Source organism: Alternaria incomplexa, assembly GCF_024043165.1.
Source record: "Alternaria incomplexa strain BMP 0042 chromosome Unknown scaffold_5, whole genome shotgun sequence".
NCBI lineage: Eukaryota > Fungi > Ascomycota > Dothideomycetes > Pleosporales > Pleosporaceae > Alternaria > Alternaria incomplexa.
Genome location: NW_026249854.1, coordinates 1,425,071 through 1,442,267, shown reverse-complemented (window position 1 = coordinate 1,442,267; position 17,197 = coordinate 1,425,071). Strand labels below are relative to the sequence as shown.

Here is a 17,197-nt window from a genome sequence, read left to right as displayed (position 1 = left end):
TTGATCGGTGAGAAGTGTTGTCAAGTGTTGATTACAGAGGTTGAGCGAGGATGCGATGGTGTTCCGATCGGAATGAGCGGTTCCGGACAAGCGTACACTCCAAGCCATGCCCGGGTACGATTATAAAAATCGAGCTGCTTCGACTCATTACATGCACGGATTACCAGTGATGAGACAACCGAGTCTGTTAGAGATAAATTGGGGTATCATTCAAAGTATGGAGAGATTGTATGGACTAGATTATGAACAGGGTCCGAAACGCAATATTATGTACCGAAAGACCAACCAACTTTTACAGTCCATTTTCCGTGCACCCAAGACACAAAAATGAATATTATGCCGACTGCTTCATAAACCAATCTGAGCTCGCATCGACCATATAATTGGTAATGTTCGACTCGTTTCCAAACCCGCCGTCCGGTAATTGTATGTTGCCGTCTGGCGCAGGGTAACTCATGGCTCCGTCTATCGACACAGGGAGTCGAGGCATGTTGAAGAAGTCGAACACATCGAGATACTCTAGCTCATTCGCTGCAGGTGTTCGAGCTGGAGTCACCGATGGTATCTTCAGATTTTGCTTGTTGCTGAGCTTAGGTTGACGGGATATGAGGAAGTCGAGATCAAATGCACATCGTCGCATGTCGGCGAGGATCTTGACAGTTGAGGGTGTCACCCGTTCACCATTCGCACCGGCGGGAGTCTCCTGGCTCTCTTGGTATTCGGAAAGTACGCGAGAAAGAAGACTTGCATAGCGCGTGCCCACTTCCCAGTACTGACCCATATCCTGAAGTGTGCTGACCAGGAGGTTGATGGATTGGTCGACTCGGTGATCGATGGTGGATCCGTGGACCAAGAGGACACGTGCAGCTACCCAGAGCGAGAATGCGAAGGGCGGACCAAGCTTGCTTAGCAAACCGTTGTCGCGTACGGTAGCACAAAGAGCTGTGATATTCTCAACAGCACTGAGACATCGCTGGCTAGCGCTGAAGGACGGTGTGAAGATGGGTGAACGATGGGTAGGGTAGGCCGCGGATGAGTGAAGACGAATCACAGTGCTGCCAGAGTTAGTTTCTTCCTTAAGGCAAAGGGAAGACAAACTTACGTGTGGAAGGCCGCATGGAGCATCACCAAACCACTGTCCAAATTCTGTCCCATACCCGGCTTTGCAAACAATCTCGCAGAGTTGCCAAATTCTTGAGGAAGATTGTACTTCCATTGCTCGATGGCATTGTCAAGCTCACGATACTCGCTTTGCCAGGTCTCGACGTCGGACAAGGATGTAATGTCTACAGGCTTCTTGAGGAATTTGTGGATGCGTGTGAGAATCCCTAGGACTTCGACGTAGTATGAGAAGGAGCCTAAGTTTTCTGGTCTGTTCATGCTGTAGTCAGATCTTGTCGAAGTGTGGAACCATCGCGTCTCGACGGGCACGTTTCGCGCATACATGTCGTCGCGACACGGCAACCGACGGTCGATCTCCTTTTCGTCGAGAGCGAATTCGAAAGCCGTGGCAACGGTCGCATACCGGTCTAGGACGTAAATCATCCAGAAAAGGCGGCGTCGGCTCTCTTCTTCGATCCAGTCCTTGGGCTCAGGCAGCGTCATGGCGCGCAAGGTGTATATCGACGCAAATTGTGGAGCGACGCTCGGTGAGTAGCTTTCGACCGACAGTCCTAGCTGGACGACTGAGCGCGTGATGAGAGCCAGAAGGTTCCAGCCGGGAGGGCCATTGGAGCAGCCAACAACGTCCAGAGCGAGGATCACAAGTGCCTGCAACGACTTTACAGAGCTGTTCTCGATGCCATACAGCAGGACTTTCTCTTTGGAGTTTTTATGGTAGCGCGTGCGCTTCTCGGCAGTCAAGCGCTGGTCGGTAGAGAACTTGACAGTCGTTGCGACAACTGCATGTAATATGATTCGATCGGCCTCTTCTAGCGTCGCGTCTCCGAAGAGCGAGTTCAGCGTGCTCTGGCGGTGGAGGATGGGGCACCAGGTGTTGATGTGCTTGAAGAAAAGATCGACGAGGCCATACAGAAGGTCATACGGTGGGAAGTCGGCATCCGCGTGGCCGAGAGTCCTCGATATTGCCGGCTGGTATTGCTCATTGTATGGTGTGTAGCCGTCTCTGGACAAGCCACCGCTCATGCTCACATCCTCGGACTGGTAGCCATTCCCCGTGACCGAGGGGGTGGGTCTATTGTCCGTGACGCCGTTGCCATATTGGTTCTGTATTGCGCTCTGCGAAGGGAACGTGGGCTTCTGGATGAAGAGGGCCGTTTCGGGACGCGGTATATGGGGGGTTTGGATGACGGGCGGGCTTCGGAACGCGGCTACCTCTTGCGGTGACGGGCCGGACGTGGCGACTTGGGTGCTGGAGAGATGGTTGATTTGCGACTGCTGCTGTACGAGGAGCGCTTCGAGTTTGTCTGAGGAAGGGACGATTGTCAGCTGTGGTCGCGATTGCCCTGTAGGGTCACTGGCTGGCGGACAGAAGGAGCGCCCGCTTAGTCAAGCTGCGCGACAGTCGTGACCTCCATCAAGTCCCACCTGGGCACTGTCGTGACTGTGGGCGCGCGAGGTTTGCCAGCGATGACGGCAAACTTCAGTCTGCTTATCTAGACCTCGGCTACTCCAGAACAGGGTGGTGAGGATGCGCAACTTACCAAGTCTCGACTCGAGCTCCCGTCCATAGCCAGCGCGCAGGCCGGGCTTCTTGCGCGGAAGGTAGACCTGATGCGATTGAGTATTGGGGGTGATGTCAGTGGATGGCGCAACTGACGCATGCTGAGTGGTTCTTCAAGCACCAGGAACAGGCAGGCGCGCCTCTGTCACATTTGACTTTTCGCTGCTCTACGCATGGTGAGCCTCAACAGCCTCATCATGTTGTGTCACACTTACTGCATGTCTCACAACTCACAGAAAGCGGCCGCTTCCGCTTGTTCGACGTGCCGCTTTGGCTTCTGTCGTGGGCTTCTTCGTCGCTGGAGCGTTCATCACCACTCCAGTCTTGCGCATCGCCAGGAGAGTGGTTGGAGAGCTTCGCAGTGCCGTTTGGACTTGCCGCCTGCTGGTGGGTTGTGCTGGCGTCCATGATGATGAATGCGAATGCGATTGGGGGCGTGCAGGTTCGGAAGAGCTACACCGAGGGTTCTACTCTTGCAGCCCCGCCTGCACGCTCTAGTTCCCTACCCCAGATATCGTAAATCGTATAGACCGGCAAGCGCGCCCTCCGTATCCTTCGATTGGTGGCACCGAGTGGGCCGCTGGCTTTTCGGTACAATACTCGTCAGCAAAAACACATGCTTCGGCCTTGTCCACATTCCGATCTTGGTGCCGAACGCCTCACAGCGACGCCTACTCACGCGTTTGCGCTCCACTTCTTAGCCCAGGTATCAATGGCTCTTCCCAAGTCGTCGCAAATCGTCGCAAATCGCAGCGAGATGGACCGAGGGACCCTCTTGATCAGACGCGAAGCCTGGCATGCCGCTATCCCGCGGTTTAAATATCATTTCTGACCCTCCGTGCACTTATCTACCCCTCCTCTATACTCTGTGGTCTTCTGCTTTGTCGATTCCACTCCTCTCCCCAACGTGATCATGCCTTCCACTGAAGAATCTGGCGCAGCGCGCTCCTTCCCGACCATCAAACACGTGCGAACATTCATAACACAGGGCCCCGGCAGCGGCGGAGACTACCATAATGTCGCTGGTGGACACTGGCTCATCGACAGCAAGATCTCCACTCCCATGAGCGGATATGAGCAGTACCGAAAGTCAAGAACTAGCTGGGGAATCAATGTTCTGGGATCTTTCTGTGTAGAGCTCGAGGCCAGCGACGGCACCAAGGGTTTCGCTACTGGCTTTGGCGGGCCGCCAGCGTGCTGGCTGGTCGCTGAGCACTTTGAGCGCTTCTTAATAGGCCAAGGTGAGTATCCAACTGTGCGACGCTACGAGTCTTCATTCTGATCCAAGCTAGATCCCAGAGACACAAACCACATGTTCGAGCAAATGTACCGCGCTTCCATGTTCTACGGTCGCAAGGGTCTTCCAGTCGCTGTCATCTCAGTCATCGATCTTGCTATTTGGGATCTGCTCGGCCACATCCGCAACGAGCCCGTATACAAGATGCTCGGTGGAGCGACCCGGGAAAGGCTCAACTTCTACTGCACTGGTCCTGAGCCAGCCGCGGCAAAGGAAATGGGCTTTTTCGGCGCCAAGGTACCACTACCATACGGCCCTGGTGAGGGTGTTGAAGGCTTGAAGAAGAATGTCGAGTTCCTCACCAAGCATCGCGAAAGTGTAGGGCCAGACTTCCCCCTCATGGTCGACTGCTACATGAGCTTGAACGTACCCTACACCATCGAAGTGGTCAAGGCCACCGAGCACCTCAACTTGAACTGGTGGGAAGAGTGCTTGTCGCCCGACGACTCGGATGGCTTTGAGCAGATCAAGCGCGCTCACCCCCGCATGAAGTTCACCACTGGCGAACACGAGTACTCACGATATGGCTTCAGGAAACTCATCGAGGGCCGCAACCTAGACATTCTCCAACCCGATGTTATGTGGGTTGGCGGTATGACTGAGCTCATTAAGATCTCGGCTATGGCTGCTGCCTACGATATTCCCGTTGTTCCTCACGCCAGTGGACCATACTCGTACCATTTCGTCGTTTCTCAGGCCAACTCGCCTTTCCAAGAGTACCTCGCGAACTCACCGGATGGCAAGTCTGTGTTGCCCGTGTTCGGCAACCTGTAAGTTTCCCTTCCGCGTGCGCAAAGTGTTGTGCTAATACTGTGCAGCTTCACCAACGAGCCAATTCCCACCAAGGGATATCTCGACGTCAAGACTCTCGACCTTCCAGGCTTTGGTCTTAAGCTGAACCCCAACGCCGGCTTGATCGACGCCACTCGCATACTGAACCCAGCGCCGCAGAAAGCGCTCAAGCCCGCTGAGCCTGAGAAGGCGGAGGTCAACGGACATTAGTAAGATGGTTACACGACGTCATGGCGTTGCGGGAGTTGCATATGGCTTGCTTTTTGGATGGCCTGGTGTTAAGCATTGCGCTGAAGCGGCATATATTTTGCTTGTTGTTTGCTCAACTAGAGGTTTCTGGTTGGGATTGTGTAGTTACGAGTGGCATTAAGCGACTGGCCATACTGCTAGCTTTACGATGTAGTCGCAGCTCATGAAATACGAAGGGTACACAACAGGTCTAAAATTAGTGACGCGGGCGCTGACGATCTCGGGAGGCTCGATCGCACCCATGTGCAGCAGGGACGCACGCCGAGTGGGGCAACACGAAGCGTCAGTGCTATGCTGCAGTCGAATCTTCATAAGGACGCGGTGAGCCAGCAAAACTGTACCTTTCCACGAATTCAGTGTATATATCAAGCATAGACTTTCGAGATCAATTACAACACCTTTCTGCATTGCACGAATTACCCCGCTAATACCCCGCATCACCATGGACGCCATTAAGGATACCGTCAACAGCGCGCTCGAGAAGCTCAACATCACCGGGGGCGCACCTCAGGGCACACCGGCGAAGGAGCCAACAGAGGAGCAGCTGAATGAGCTCAAGGCCAAGTACCAGAAGGCTGGCCAAGAGCAGGTTTTTGTAAGTGCAGCCCGGGCGTTGGTGTTGCAAGTCTGGGAGCACCTCGCTGGACTGTGTGAGCACTGCATGGCTTGCTCAACCCCGCGACGTGCCCCAGGACTTGTTCTCATCACATGCATGTTTACTGACAGACGCAATTAGGCCTTCTACGACAAGCTCTCCACAGCCGAGAAGGCGACCCTCTTCGAGCAGCTGAGCAACTTCAACCCCGACTACATCAACGAAATCACAGAGCGAGCCCTCCACCCCGCCGAGACCGAAGCCAGCGAGAACAAGCTCGAGCCCCTCCCCGAGAATGCCACATCCTCCGTCCTCTCGTCCTCCCAGGAGGACCTCGACAAGTGGTACGACAGCGGACTGGACCTGATCGCCGAGAACAAGGTCGCGGTTGTGCTCATGGCTGGTGGCCAGGGCACCCGTCTGGGCAGCTCAGCGCCCAAGGGATGCTTCGACATTGGCCTTCCTAGCAAGAAGAGCCTGTTCCAGCTGCAGGGTGAGAGGATCAGGAAGGCCGAGATGTTGGCCGCCAAGAAGCACAACAAGGAGAGCGTAACCATCCCGTGGTACGTCATGACCAGCGGGCCTACTCGCGGCCCTACCGCCGACTTCTTCGAGAAACACAACTACTTTGGCCTGAAGAAGGAGAACGTCGTCATCTTCGAGCAGGGTGTCTTGCCGTGCATCTCGAACGAGGGCAAGATCCTGCTAGAGAGCAAGTCAAAGGTACGTCCGCTCTCATTCAGGGTTCTGTTAGACCAGGACAACATACTAAGAATGACTAGGTCGCTGTCGCACCCGATGGCAACGGCGGTCTCTACCAAGCTCTCATCCAGTCCGGCGTTGTGCAAGACATGGGCAAGCGCGGCATCCAGCACATTCACGCCTACTGCGTCGACAACTGCCTCGTCAAGGTCGCCGATCCCGTCTTCATCGGTTTCTCCGCCTCAAAGAACGTTGACATCGCTACCAAGGTCGTCCGCAAGCGCAACGCCAAGGAGTCCGTTGGCCTCATCCTGCAGAAGAACGGCAAGCCAGATGTTGTCGAATACTCGGAAATTTCTACCGAGGATGCAGAGGCCAAGGACTCAAAGGACTCCAGCCTGCTCAAGTTCCGTGCTGCCAACATTGTCAACCACTACTACTCATACAAGTTCCTCGAGAGCATCCCAGAGTGGGCAAAGAAGCTGCCTCACCACGTCGCCCGCAAGAAGATTCCTTTCGTCAACACCGAGTCCGGAGAGACAGTGAAGCCAGAGAAGCCAAATGGCATCAAGCTGGAGCAGTTTGTCTTTGACTGCTTCCCCTTCCTGACTCTGGAGAAGTTTGCCTGCATGGAAGTGAAGCGTGAGGACGAGTTCTCCCCCTTGAAGAACGCTCGCGGAACTGGTGAAGACGACCCGGATACCAGCAAGGCGGATATCATGACCCAGGGCAGGAAATGGGTGCAAGCCGCCGGTGCGACTGTCGTCAGCGAGGACTCCGACTCCTATGTCGAAGTTTCACCATTGATCTCCTACGTAAGTTCTCGAGGCTGTTTGAGATATACGACTATATGCTAATCCAAAACAGGGTGGCGAAGGCCTTGACTTCCTCAAGAGCAGGACAATCAAGGCGCCTGCGGTCATCGAGTCTGAAGACTAGAAGACCTACAAATCTCGATACAACGTGTGGGCGCCCTGAGACCTTCTTTTCGGAACGACACAGTAGAGTAAGGAATATGGCCACCCACTCTTACAACGGAAGCTCCACTACTGTGGCATTGAATAATACATAGACACGAATGCTTATGAATATATCGGCCAGTTGCCTCTTCGGCGCCTCTGACATATCTGGACCTCCCAAAGGGTGATTACTAACTGACTTGTGGAGAAGCTAACTTTGTGTCCTAGCTCCAGACATGCGACTGCAGCAATGGTGTCATGAAGCGGGGCAGAGACATAGTTCTCGAGCTGGCGGCAGCAGCGGAGGAACTGGAAAAGATAGGTCAGGGGCCGACGGCATGAGGAAAGCGCCTTTGCTGCACGAGTATAGGAGACAGAACCTGTCTAGGGTGAAGAGGGTAAGGTTGCAGTCGTTTGAAACGTCGCATGATGCGATTGGGGGCCGTTTGGGACGCACTTTCGACCTCGGGAAGAACCAGATTGCGCATTTCGCTAGCGCACGGAGCAGGGACCACCGTCATGGGAGATGCATTTTGCCCGTTGCCCGAACATTCCACGATCCCCTCATTCTCTCACCACATACACCACTGGCAGGAGGTTGAAGAAGTGTCGCAGCGGGAAGAAGGTCTGGAAAGTTGAAAGAAAGTAGGTTGCGCCTGCCGAGGATTCCTCCGTCTCGAGGGTGCGCGCGAGGTTCCGCCCTGGCGCGTGCTCCGTCCGCAGTCTTTACCCCTCGACAACAGCCCCTCGAAAAATCTGCGACTGACTGGCGAACGCAGGTGAAGAAATTGAAGAAGTAAACGAAGCAGGTACGTGCGCCTATCACTCCTGCTGTTCGGCGCGTATTCCTCGAGCAAACCAGAGGATCAAAGCACACGTCGCAGCAAACACACCACACAACCGCCCCTCATTCGCGATCCACTCCTCCTCGCTGCTCACACAACCACCGACCATACATACTTATACGCTGCCCAGATATACGCAGAGAAACATCATCATGTCTTCTCTATCCCGTCGTGCGTGCTTCAAGTGCGGAAACGTTGGCCACTACGCCGGTAAGCGATATCCGAGCATCTGTTCGGCGCGCGCGCTGCAGTCGCATGGCCGGGACTTGTATCGCGAACATTGTCTCTGGCTGCGGTACCTGCATCGCGTGATCCCGAGCAATGTGGCAGCTTCCGCAAGATAACGCGACTAACAACAATGCGCAGAGGTCTGCTCTTCGTCTGAGAGGCTTTGCTACAACTGTAAGTCTGCGCCCAACCACCACTTGCGACTATGGACTAACCTCTGCACAGGCAAGCAGCCAGGCCACGAGTCCAACGGATGCCCGCACCCACGCACCACCGAGAGTACGTCACCCCGAGTCCTGGCGCATGTCGAGAACACAGGCGGCTATACATATAGAGAATGAAGGGCTGACAAAGGAACAGCCAAGCAGTGCTACCACTGCCAGGGTCTCGGACACGTCCAGGCTGACTGCCCGACTCTGCGCCTGAGCGGAGCCGGCACAAGCGGACGTTGCTACAGCTGCGGTATCGCCGGCCACCTTGCCCGCAACTGCCCCAACCCTGGAATGGGTCGCGGCGCCGGTGCTCCCCGTGGCGGATACGGAGGAGGTTTCCGTGGCGGCTTCGCTGGCGGCGCTCGCCCGGCCACCTGCTACAAGTGCGGTGGACCCAACCACTTTGCCCGTGATTGCCAGGCCCAAGCCATGAAGTGCTACGCCTGCGGCAAACTTGGTGAGTAAATTGAGCGCATCTTAGTTACGATCCCTGACCAAACCAGGCCACATCTCCCGCGACTGCACTGCTCCCAACGGTGGCCCATTGAACACTGCCGGTAAGACTTGCTACCGCTGTGGCGAGACCGGTCACATCTCCCGCGACTGCACACAGGCTGAGGTCAACGGCGATGCCACCGCTGCCCCCGTCGCTGCTGCTCCCGTCCCGGCCGCTGCCCCCACCGCTACTGTCGCTTAGACGACTGTGAGCTTCGCCAGAGGTCCACCATTGAGTAACATCGCGGCGACCACTGGCTTACCTGGCATGCATTTCCATGCCTTCCATTAGTTTGTCATTTCATCACAATCGTTTTCCTGGCCAATCTCAGCATCATATCGGCATATCTCACGCATTCACGAGTCATCAACGGATACGGCAAAAGTTCTTCACGATTCTTACACTGATACCCCACGAACATTGTATCCCTTACTTCAACCATTCTACCATTATTTCGACAGACGACGGCTTGGCGATTTGGACGGCGGCCTGTCTGCATGCAAGTGATTTGGATCGACTGCGGCTTCGGCAGAAGCGTTGTTGATGCGAATTTGCTTGGATAGATCAGGTTCGCTTATGGAGCTGGAGGCGGCTGTGGTGGTTTGGTGTGGAAAGAGTGCCCCCAGGGGTTGAGGGGGAAGAGTGAAGGAGACTGTGTGTGTTTGTCGGGAGCTGAGTCGGTATATCTGTCTGTTATCATGTTTACACTTCTTTGTGCTTGCATATCATAGATCTAGATTGTATCATCTATTTCGAATATATGCAATCTCATGAACATTTACTTTCCAAGTTTTGACTTCATCCTTGACACCGGTCACGGCCGTAAGCTTCTATGCTGCCCAAATTCGAGAGTTGTCGCGATGTCTGTTTATGGACATACCAGACAGGGACATACAATACCGTCTTTGTATTCGGGCTCTGCTTACGATCGAGCCGGTGCACGTTGAGCTTTATCTCAGGGTTGGAGGCTATCGTGCGGGTGGTGGCTGCCCCTTCCTTCCTCTCAGTCACACACGTGGAGTTGAGCCTAGCGCTCCTTCCCATCATGCCTTCCTCCACGATCTCACCTCCGCAGGATTTTCTTCCATATCTCCTCGCATGCTTCACACCGTCACTCGCGAGCACATCATTCGTAGTTCGCTCGTATCGTTCCTTTTCATCTCATTTTGCGTCAGTCATCACCAGCAGTTACCATGGGTGCTTCTTCAGTTGCCAGCGACGACTCAAACAACGATGTGAGTGACTGCCCCCTTCCGAATTAAGAGGAATCTTGACTAATCACGCACAGGATGGGTTCATCGTCGATATCGATGCGATTCAGGCGCACGGCATCGGTGCTGTCGACATCTCAAAACTCAAGTCAAACGGCTACTATACGATCGCATCGGTGCATTCAGCTACTCGTCGCAACCTACTGAAGATCAAGGGTTTCAGTGAAATCAAGGTTGACAAAGTCAAGGACGCTATCGCCAAATGCCAGGTACGTCACTGCAGTAGGCCAGCACTTGAGTGCGCATCACTAACATCCATTGCAGCCTTCTGGTGGAGGCTTCCAGACCGCCCATGAGCTCGGACATCTACGCAAGCGTGTCATCAAGATCTCTACTGGTAGCAAGGCACTCGATGCAGTCCTCGGAGGGTGGGTGCACATCACAGTTGATCTTCCGAGCATTTACACTGACGATACGCAACAGTGGCTTCCAAACCATGAGCATTAGCGAAGTCTTCGGAGAATTCCGCTGCGGAAAGACTCAGCTATCACACACCATGTCCGTCATTGCGCAGCTGCCGAAAGACATGGGTGGCGCAGAAGGCAAAGTGGCATACATCGGTAAGTGGCATGTCGCTGCATTCGAATGCCGCTGATCATGATACAGATACCGAAGGTACCTTTCGGCCTGAGAGGATAGCCCAAATTGCTGAGCGCTTTGGAGTCGACCCTGAGACTGGTATGTACCCTTCTCACAACTTCGATGGCGTCCACTGACAACGTATAGCCCAAGATAACATCACCTATGCCCGCGCTGTCAACTCGGAGCATCAGATGGAGCTTCTCAACAAAGTCGCCGAATTCTTCGTCAGCAACGAGTACCGACTACTCATCATCGACAGCATCATGGCTCTGTTTCGTGTCGATTATACAGGTCGTGGTGAACTCAACGAGCGCCAACAGAAGCTCAACCAGTTCCTCTCTAAGTTGACGCATGTCGCTGAAGGTGCGCGAAAGATTACTCCCAATCGTTAATCTCGGCTAACATCACCCAGAGTTCAATGTCGCCGTGCTATTGACAAACCAAGTACAGAGCGACCCTGGTGCGAGCGCTCTCTTCGCTGGCGCAGACGGTCGCAAGCCGATCGGTGGCCATATCCTTGCTCACGCGTCTGCTACGAGGATTCTGCTCCGCAAGGGTCGCGGCGAGGAGCGTGTTGCCAAGATCCAAGACTCTCCTGGTATGTCATCCTTCGTTGCTACTACTCTTGCTACCTCTACTAACGGACTGCGTTAGACATGCCGGAAAAGGAGGCGACGTACATCATTACCAACGGCGGTATCAACGATCCGGAGAAGGTGTGACAGATATGTAGTGATCTCGCTTCGGTGCATCTATGAGGGAAGATTTACGAACAGGTGGTGGTTTACGAGACGGAGTAATGTACTTCTTTGATTCTCGGTCATGAGAAGGCTTTATGTGGATACATTCCTTAGTAGTCGCATTGTAGTAGTCTACGAACAGCAAGCCTATAGCTTTATAGTAAGATTATACATGTCTAGACCCACTGCAACCGCAGTGACCGCAGCAATGTATGCGACGAGTATTGCCATGGACTGCACAACACTCATGTGCAAGGTCGGGAACGTCATGTTAACCAAACCCGTGAGCAGATTCGCCACAAGGAAGACTGCGAGGCCATTGCGATTGAAAGCATAAAGTACAGTGCTAGTCGCGTCCCGGCTCCTTCGTGACTCCTCGCTTTTAGTCGTAGCCTTGTACAAGTTTGGGAAGAGAAAACTTTCGATAGCGTAACAGATGGTGATTTGGTAACTGTTGAACGAAGAGACCCAGAGAAAATAGGGCAGATTGGCAAGGCGGCGCGATACAGGGAGTCGAAGACCGTAGTAGCTAGTTGAGAAGTAGAATAACACTGTCCAAAGCATGGAGGTCATGATCAGCTTCCCGAATGTGGATTGCCGGAGCTTCGTCTGGAATGTGGCATCCTTGGGGATTTGTTGTTGCCTAGGTAGTGCGGAGGCGCCCAGCGATTGACCGGCGAGGAAGATGGCGAGGTAGCCGAAGAAAGAGAATATGCCTTCTCTGTTCTGAGAGAAGAGATCGGTACGGGGTGCTATTAGGATGAAGGACCCGAGGGAAGTCCAGTCTAGAGCGATTTCGTAGATGGCAGCCAGAGTAAAGGAGAGAATGGCGTAGGAAGGTACCAAGTCAAAGGCTGATTGAAAAAGAGCAGCGAATGGGGGAAGGAATCCCAGGGTAAAGAAGAAGTTCCAGTGTACACCATATTCTGTGACATGCTCGGCATAGTCCAGTCCTTTCACAGAGATGAGCCGTATGATGCCTAGGACAAGGAGGGGAATTGCGTGTCTGACCGATGCTATCAAGCGCTTTGACAGTGGCTGAAGACCAGCTCCTTCCTTAAGAGACGCCCGAACAGACACTACGCCTGCCGTAAAGACGAAAGATCCCACACCCATGTCCATGAGCGATGTACCCCAATTCTCCACTTTCGCGAAGCGCCTCGGAAAGACGCGGAAGTCGACTGCCAGAATAGCAACACACGTTATAACCATCATCGCGCCACGGTAATTCGTTATGAACGGCTTGACGGGCAGCGCATCGAGCTTCGTGTCCTTTTCCGACGTGTCGATTTTCGGTGGCCTTGGAGCGTCCTTCACCGCGACGGGTTTCTCGAAGACGTATAATGTGATTGCCGGGAGCAGCAGAAGGAGATTCAGGATCCATGGCGAGGAGGAGTATATGGTAGTCGCGAACAACGTGGCACCGCAGTTGAGCAGGAAGTCGACGAGGAAGGCCGGCGGCGTGTACGGCGTGAAGAGGCGCATGCGCGACTGGATGACCGACCAAAGTAGAATGCTCAGCTGTGCATGCAGTTAGTAAGAGTGCATTGCTTGAGTAGTGGGTGTGTGTACGGTACAGGCATTGCGAGCGAGACGCTGTTCACGTCTGCTACGGAGCTCCCCGTGTGTCCAGACACCCAGGCCTCCTTCATTTGCTTGTATGTCTTCGCCATGATGCTAGAAAGAGCGTTGCGCGAGTTGGTCGTCTGCTATGCAATGAATTGGTTCGGGATATCGGACGCGTCTGGCTGGCCTCTTCGCAAACGAAATGTGGCCCAAGCTTTGATGACCTTACATATCGCGACTTCCACACCCCTTCTTTTATACACTGCACAACGTGATGTAGAGAATATGGCCAAAACCCGGGGACTGGCTATTATAGTTGACACCGAAATCATGGAACGGCATGTGATTTTCACCAGGGATGCCAGAAAGAGTAGGAGTGCACTGCACGTGTCCGGACTTCCTCTTTCACCATCACTGCTCCTCCATGAGTAGACGCGTCCGTGCGCAGAACTCCAGATCTGGCAGCTACAATAGAAACTTCAGGCACCTTCCCACCGCATCGCGACCGCCTCGCCCCGACACGTGCCGAACCTCTTTGCTGTGACCTCCTGACAGCTTGTCAAAGCTGTCAACACATGCTTACATGACGGGCGCTAACAAATCAAAGATACCCAGCATCCGACCGGCCTCGTTCGGCGTGAGAAGTCCGCTGCCTGAGAGGGCATTGTCGCCGGCAACGCGCGCGACGACGACGCCTACGGGCACTTCTCGCCTCCCTCGTCGCCCTCAAAGCGAGAAACCGCTGCCCAGTCCGCCCGTCGCGCAGGTGGTAGACCTCAACTCGCCTCCTAAGGCTTCGCGCACCTTGGTAGATGCCTTCACGCCGAGCCCGACGCTGGAGAATTGGCCCATTCTCGCCCCAGAGAACATCCCTCCTCGCCTGAGTTCGAAGAGGAGCTCGCTCCCCACGCGAAGCGGGATCAACTCTGGACGTCAAACGCCTTCCAATGGCAAGGAAGGCAATAGGGTAAAGCGACTCTCATGGCATTCGACGGCGTCGGGCTCAAGCTCAGGAACTGGACCTATCCTCACGATCTCTGCCGATGCAGATGCAGTCATTCTCGGTCAGCGCGACTCCATTCCGGCAGTACCCGCTATCCCGGCGGTACTACCAGAGCGTTCTTCTCAGCCGCGTTCTCTAGGTGCTCTTGCTAGTCGACTCACCAGGGCGACAACGTCCAAAGCATCCTTGAGCATTGCGACTACATCGCCAGTACACAGCACGGCAGAACTCACGGCAAATGGAAATCCAGTTGTTAAGATCAGCCCCATTCGGTCGATGCAGCCAGCGAGGAAGCCTAGTCTTGACGCTCATTCTCCCCAGCTGCCTTCGTCTCCGTCTATGATCTTCCCAGACGCGACAACTGTCGGTAACACACCTGAGGTAATTGTAGAGACCGAGCGCAGTGTATCGCCGGTCTCAGACAGGTCTTCGACGCCTACACCTGAGCCCAGGTCTGTACCGTTGCTTCGAGACTGCTCTGACCCGCCTGTTGATTCCTGGGACGCCTATCAGGTATGTGAACTCGATTGCGTGGCGTGACGGTACTAACAATGGAATCAGGATCAGCTTGAAGAGCTCTCTGAGCCTACGATTGTACCAGGACCCGACGACTCCCTCACCGTGAGCAAAGTCAGGCGGACAGCACCAGCACGGGAAAATGCGAGTCCCTCGCCAAGCTCGATTTACCCTACTGTCGAGGACGACTCGACCGCAAACCCCAGTGCTGCCGAATTGAGCTCTTCGTCACTGCCTCACGCCGAGCCTTCACGCGAGACGGTCCGCATCCAGGCTCCTCCCAAGCCAAGGACCGCGGAGACTGCCAGGTCGATCAGTATTGATAACCCATTGGGCCGTGGAATACCTAAAGCCCGTCAGCCCTTTCGCCGCCACGTCACACCTGTAGTCTCTTCATCACCTGCAGAAGATACACCCCCGGACAACCATGATAAGGAAACTGTTACGAGCAGGATCAAAGCCAAACGCAGCATTCCCAACCTGTTCAACCGTGAGAAGACAAGCCCAAAATCACCAGAAGCGGCGGCATCCAAGCAAGGATTCATGAGTAGCACGCGAAGCTCGCTCGCTAAGGTCTTGCGCGATTCCAAGAGCCTCTCAAAAGTTCATCTGCCTAGAAAGACTGAACCGAAGCTGGAGACTGAGTCTGATCACGTCTCTAACAAGAAGAGCTTCCAGCCAGGCATGTTCTCTGCATTCCCCAGCGGTAGAGCCACCCCGGCCGAACAGCCATCGTCTGGAAGACCGAGCCACGTAGATGAGATGCTTCACGACATCGTCGACCGTATAGATGCGCAACCTGAGAACTCACAAGAGCGTCTGCGTCACGTGGAGATTGCAGAGGTAAGTGAAGCCCTCGAATTGAACACCAGGGCTGAAGCCCTCCGATTGAAAGCCATTGCGGAAGAAGAACTTGTTCTGACCGTACGAAATAAACAGTGTATCATTTCGGCCGCCGACAGTTCTCGCAAAGCCAACATCAGCGCTATGGAAGCGAGAAAGAGTGCTGTTGAAGCGGAATATCATGCCGATCGCGTCACGTCCGAATTCACACGCCTGCGCGAGCTATTCGACACCACGCCGATGGATGCTGAGTCCACGAGATACATCAAGAGTTTCCTACCTAAATTTGAACGCAAACGATCGAGAGAGGAGATCCGCCGAGGGTTTATGCCGGGCTTTCATACAGCATGTTGAAGGTATGGTAACATTCTTGATGTACCCATGAACCAACAGCTGACAAAGAATAGCGCACCTTGAACACCGCTTCGTATGCTCTGCTACTGAACAGATCCGACTGTTATTCGGGGCTCGTTTTTGCATGATTGACGCAAGGTCATATCTACGACTTGATCTTGTTGCGTGGATCTGGGCTTTCCGGTTTTTACTGGACCAGATGACCTCTTGTACAGTACATTTCCTTTTATCGACACTTCTTTCACATGAGAGAGACACCATGGCGGCACGATTGTACGATACCCAACGATTGCATGAGTTTACGATTTCGCGTTGCTATGAAAGCACACGCTTATGGACCGACCCGATGTCTTGCTCAACGTCACCTAATGATTAGAAGACTGAATGAATGGACACTGAGTTAGTTGATCGGACTGCACTTATACGCCAACGTGTAAGGTGCGACATTGGGAGATACCCTGATACATAGACCAGTCGAATTGAAAACATAAACTTTGTATTGTACATGTCCTTCATATCGTGTTATATCATTGCTGAGACTGCAACCACATCAACAGTCGCACGTCAAGAGGCTGGAGTGGAGTATGCAGAGCAACCCTCCAGCATCTCCAACTAGAGACACATTCCATGCAATGGTCCTCTACAGCGATTGTCGCCCAACAACATGGCGCCCTCGTTTTGATATGTGCGACCTCCAACGGCCCCAATACAAAATTCGTGAAGTATGTCCATATCATCCATATCATCCAGCCTCAGCATCTCGCGCATTCCATATAGCATCCTTCTTTACATTCCACCACCAAACATACCGCCACCACCACCCTGCTTTCCTTGCGCCTCACCCTGCATCTTCTCGCTAACCTTGACATTGACCTCGAAGAACTTGGATACGCAGCGGTCGAGGCAGACGGATTCGCCCTTGTTGAGATCGGCTTCGCGGTACGATGTGTCTATGCATTTGGATGTGCAAGATTTGACGAGACTGGAGCAGTGGAAGTTAGTAAATGCTTGTTTCTTGAAAAGACTGAGGGGAGGGTTGGGGGAGAGTGATGAACATACCGGCTGTACATGTCGGAAACCATGTCGATTTCCGCCTCGGCCTGTGCAATCTTTTGCTCTGAAGAGATTTGGGGTTTTTGACCGAAGAACATTGACATCTTGGGTGGTAGTGGGTGGTTGTTTCCTTTCTAGGGTAGGTGAGAGAGGTGCGTAATTGGCGGGTTGGTTGGGTTGGTAGGTACGGGACGGGTGCGTGGTGGCTTGT

The 17,197-nt window shown here is 53.9% G+C and overlaps 8 protein-coding genes across 8 annotated transcripts; 5 read left to right on the top strand and 3 right to left on the bottom strand.

Moving 5' to 3' along the window:
- Positions 1-334: 334 nt before the first annotated feature.
- J4E90_004395 (uncharacterized protein) lies at positions 335-3,091 on the bottom strand (the record flags this gene model as incomplete). Its single annotated transcript, XM_051433960.1, has 5 exons — positions 335-1,055; positions 1,103-2,426; positions 2,664-2,730; positions 2,780-2,850; positions 2,899-3,091. The coding sequence occupies 5 exons, from the start codon at positions 3,089-3,091 to the stop codon at positions 335-337; spliced, it is 2,376 nt and encodes a 791-aa protein (XP_051292478.1).
- Positions 3,092-3,596: 505 nt separating this feature from the next.
- Positions 3,597-4,982, top strand: J4E90_004394 (uncharacterized protein; the record flags this gene model as incomplete). Its single annotated transcript, XM_051433959.1, has 3 exons — positions 3,597-3,924; positions 3,976-4,750; positions 4,799-4,982. The coding sequence occupies 3 exons, from the start codon at positions 3,597-3,599 to the stop codon at positions 4,980-4,982; spliced, it is 1,287 nt and encodes a 428-aa protein (XP_051292477.1).
- Positions 4,983-5,463: 481 nt separating this feature from the next.
- Positions 5,464-7,257, top strand: J4E90_004393 (uncharacterized protein; the record flags this gene model as incomplete). Its single annotated transcript, XM_051433958.1, has 4 exons — positions 5,464-5,616; positions 5,758-6,339; positions 6,399-7,133; positions 7,186-7,257. 4 exons carry the CDS (start codon positions 5,464-5,466, stop codon positions 7,255-7,257), a joined length of 1,542 nt encoding a protein of 513 aa, XP_051292476.1.
- Positions 7,258-8,853: 1,596 nt separating this feature from the next.
- On the top strand, positions 8,854-9,259 carry J4E90_004392 (uncharacterized protein; the record flags this gene model as incomplete). Its single annotated transcript, XM_051433957.1, has 2 exons — positions 8,854-9,019; positions 9,066-9,259. The coding sequence occupies 2 exons, from the start codon at positions 8,854-8,856 to the stop codon at positions 9,257-9,259; spliced, it is 360 nt and encodes a 119-aa protein (XP_051292475.1).
- Positions 9,260-10,251: 992 nt separating this feature from the next.
- DLH1 (carboxymethylenebutenolidase) lies at positions 10,252-11,633 on the top strand (the record flags this gene model as incomplete). Its single annotated transcript, XM_051433956.1, has 8 exons — positions 10,252-10,293; positions 10,347-10,538; positions 10,594-10,697; positions 10,753-10,889; positions 10,936-11,007; positions 11,056-11,274; positions 11,324-11,509; positions 11,566-11,633. The coding sequence occupies 8 exons, from the start codon at positions 10,252-10,254 to the stop codon at positions 11,631-11,633; spliced, it is 1,020 nt and encodes a 339-aa protein (XP_051292474.1).
- A 165-nt stretch (positions 11,634-11,798) lies between these two features.
- J4E90_004390 (uncharacterized protein) lies at positions 11,799-13,324 on the bottom strand (the record flags this gene model as incomplete). The annotated part of the gene is made up of 2 exons (XM_051433955.1): positions 11,799-13,172; positions 13,229-13,324. The coding sequence occupies 2 exons, from the start codon at positions 13,322-13,324 to the stop codon at positions 11,799-11,801; spliced, it is 1,470 nt and encodes a 489-aa protein (XP_051292473.1).
- A 1,235-nt stretch (positions 13,325-14,559) lies between these two features.
- On the top strand, positions 14,560-15,933 carry J4E90_004389 (uncharacterized protein; the record flags this gene model as incomplete). The annotated part of the gene is made up of 2 exons (XM_051433954.1): positions 14,560-14,733; positions 14,782-15,933. The coding sequence occupies 2 exons, from the start codon at positions 14,560-14,562 to the stop codon at positions 15,931-15,933; spliced, it is 1,326 nt and encodes a 441-aa protein (XP_051292472.1).
- Positions 15,934-16,719: 786 nt separating this feature from the next.
- On the bottom strand, positions 16,720-17,090 carry TIM10 (protein transporter tim10; the record flags this gene model as incomplete). Its single annotated transcript, XM_051433953.1, has 2 exons — positions 16,720-16,915; positions 16,993-17,090. The coding sequence occupies 2 exons, from the start codon at positions 17,088-17,090 to the stop codon at positions 16,720-16,722; spliced, it is 294 nt and encodes a 97-aa protein (XP_051292471.1).
- Positions 17,091-17,197: the final 107 nt, after the last annotated feature.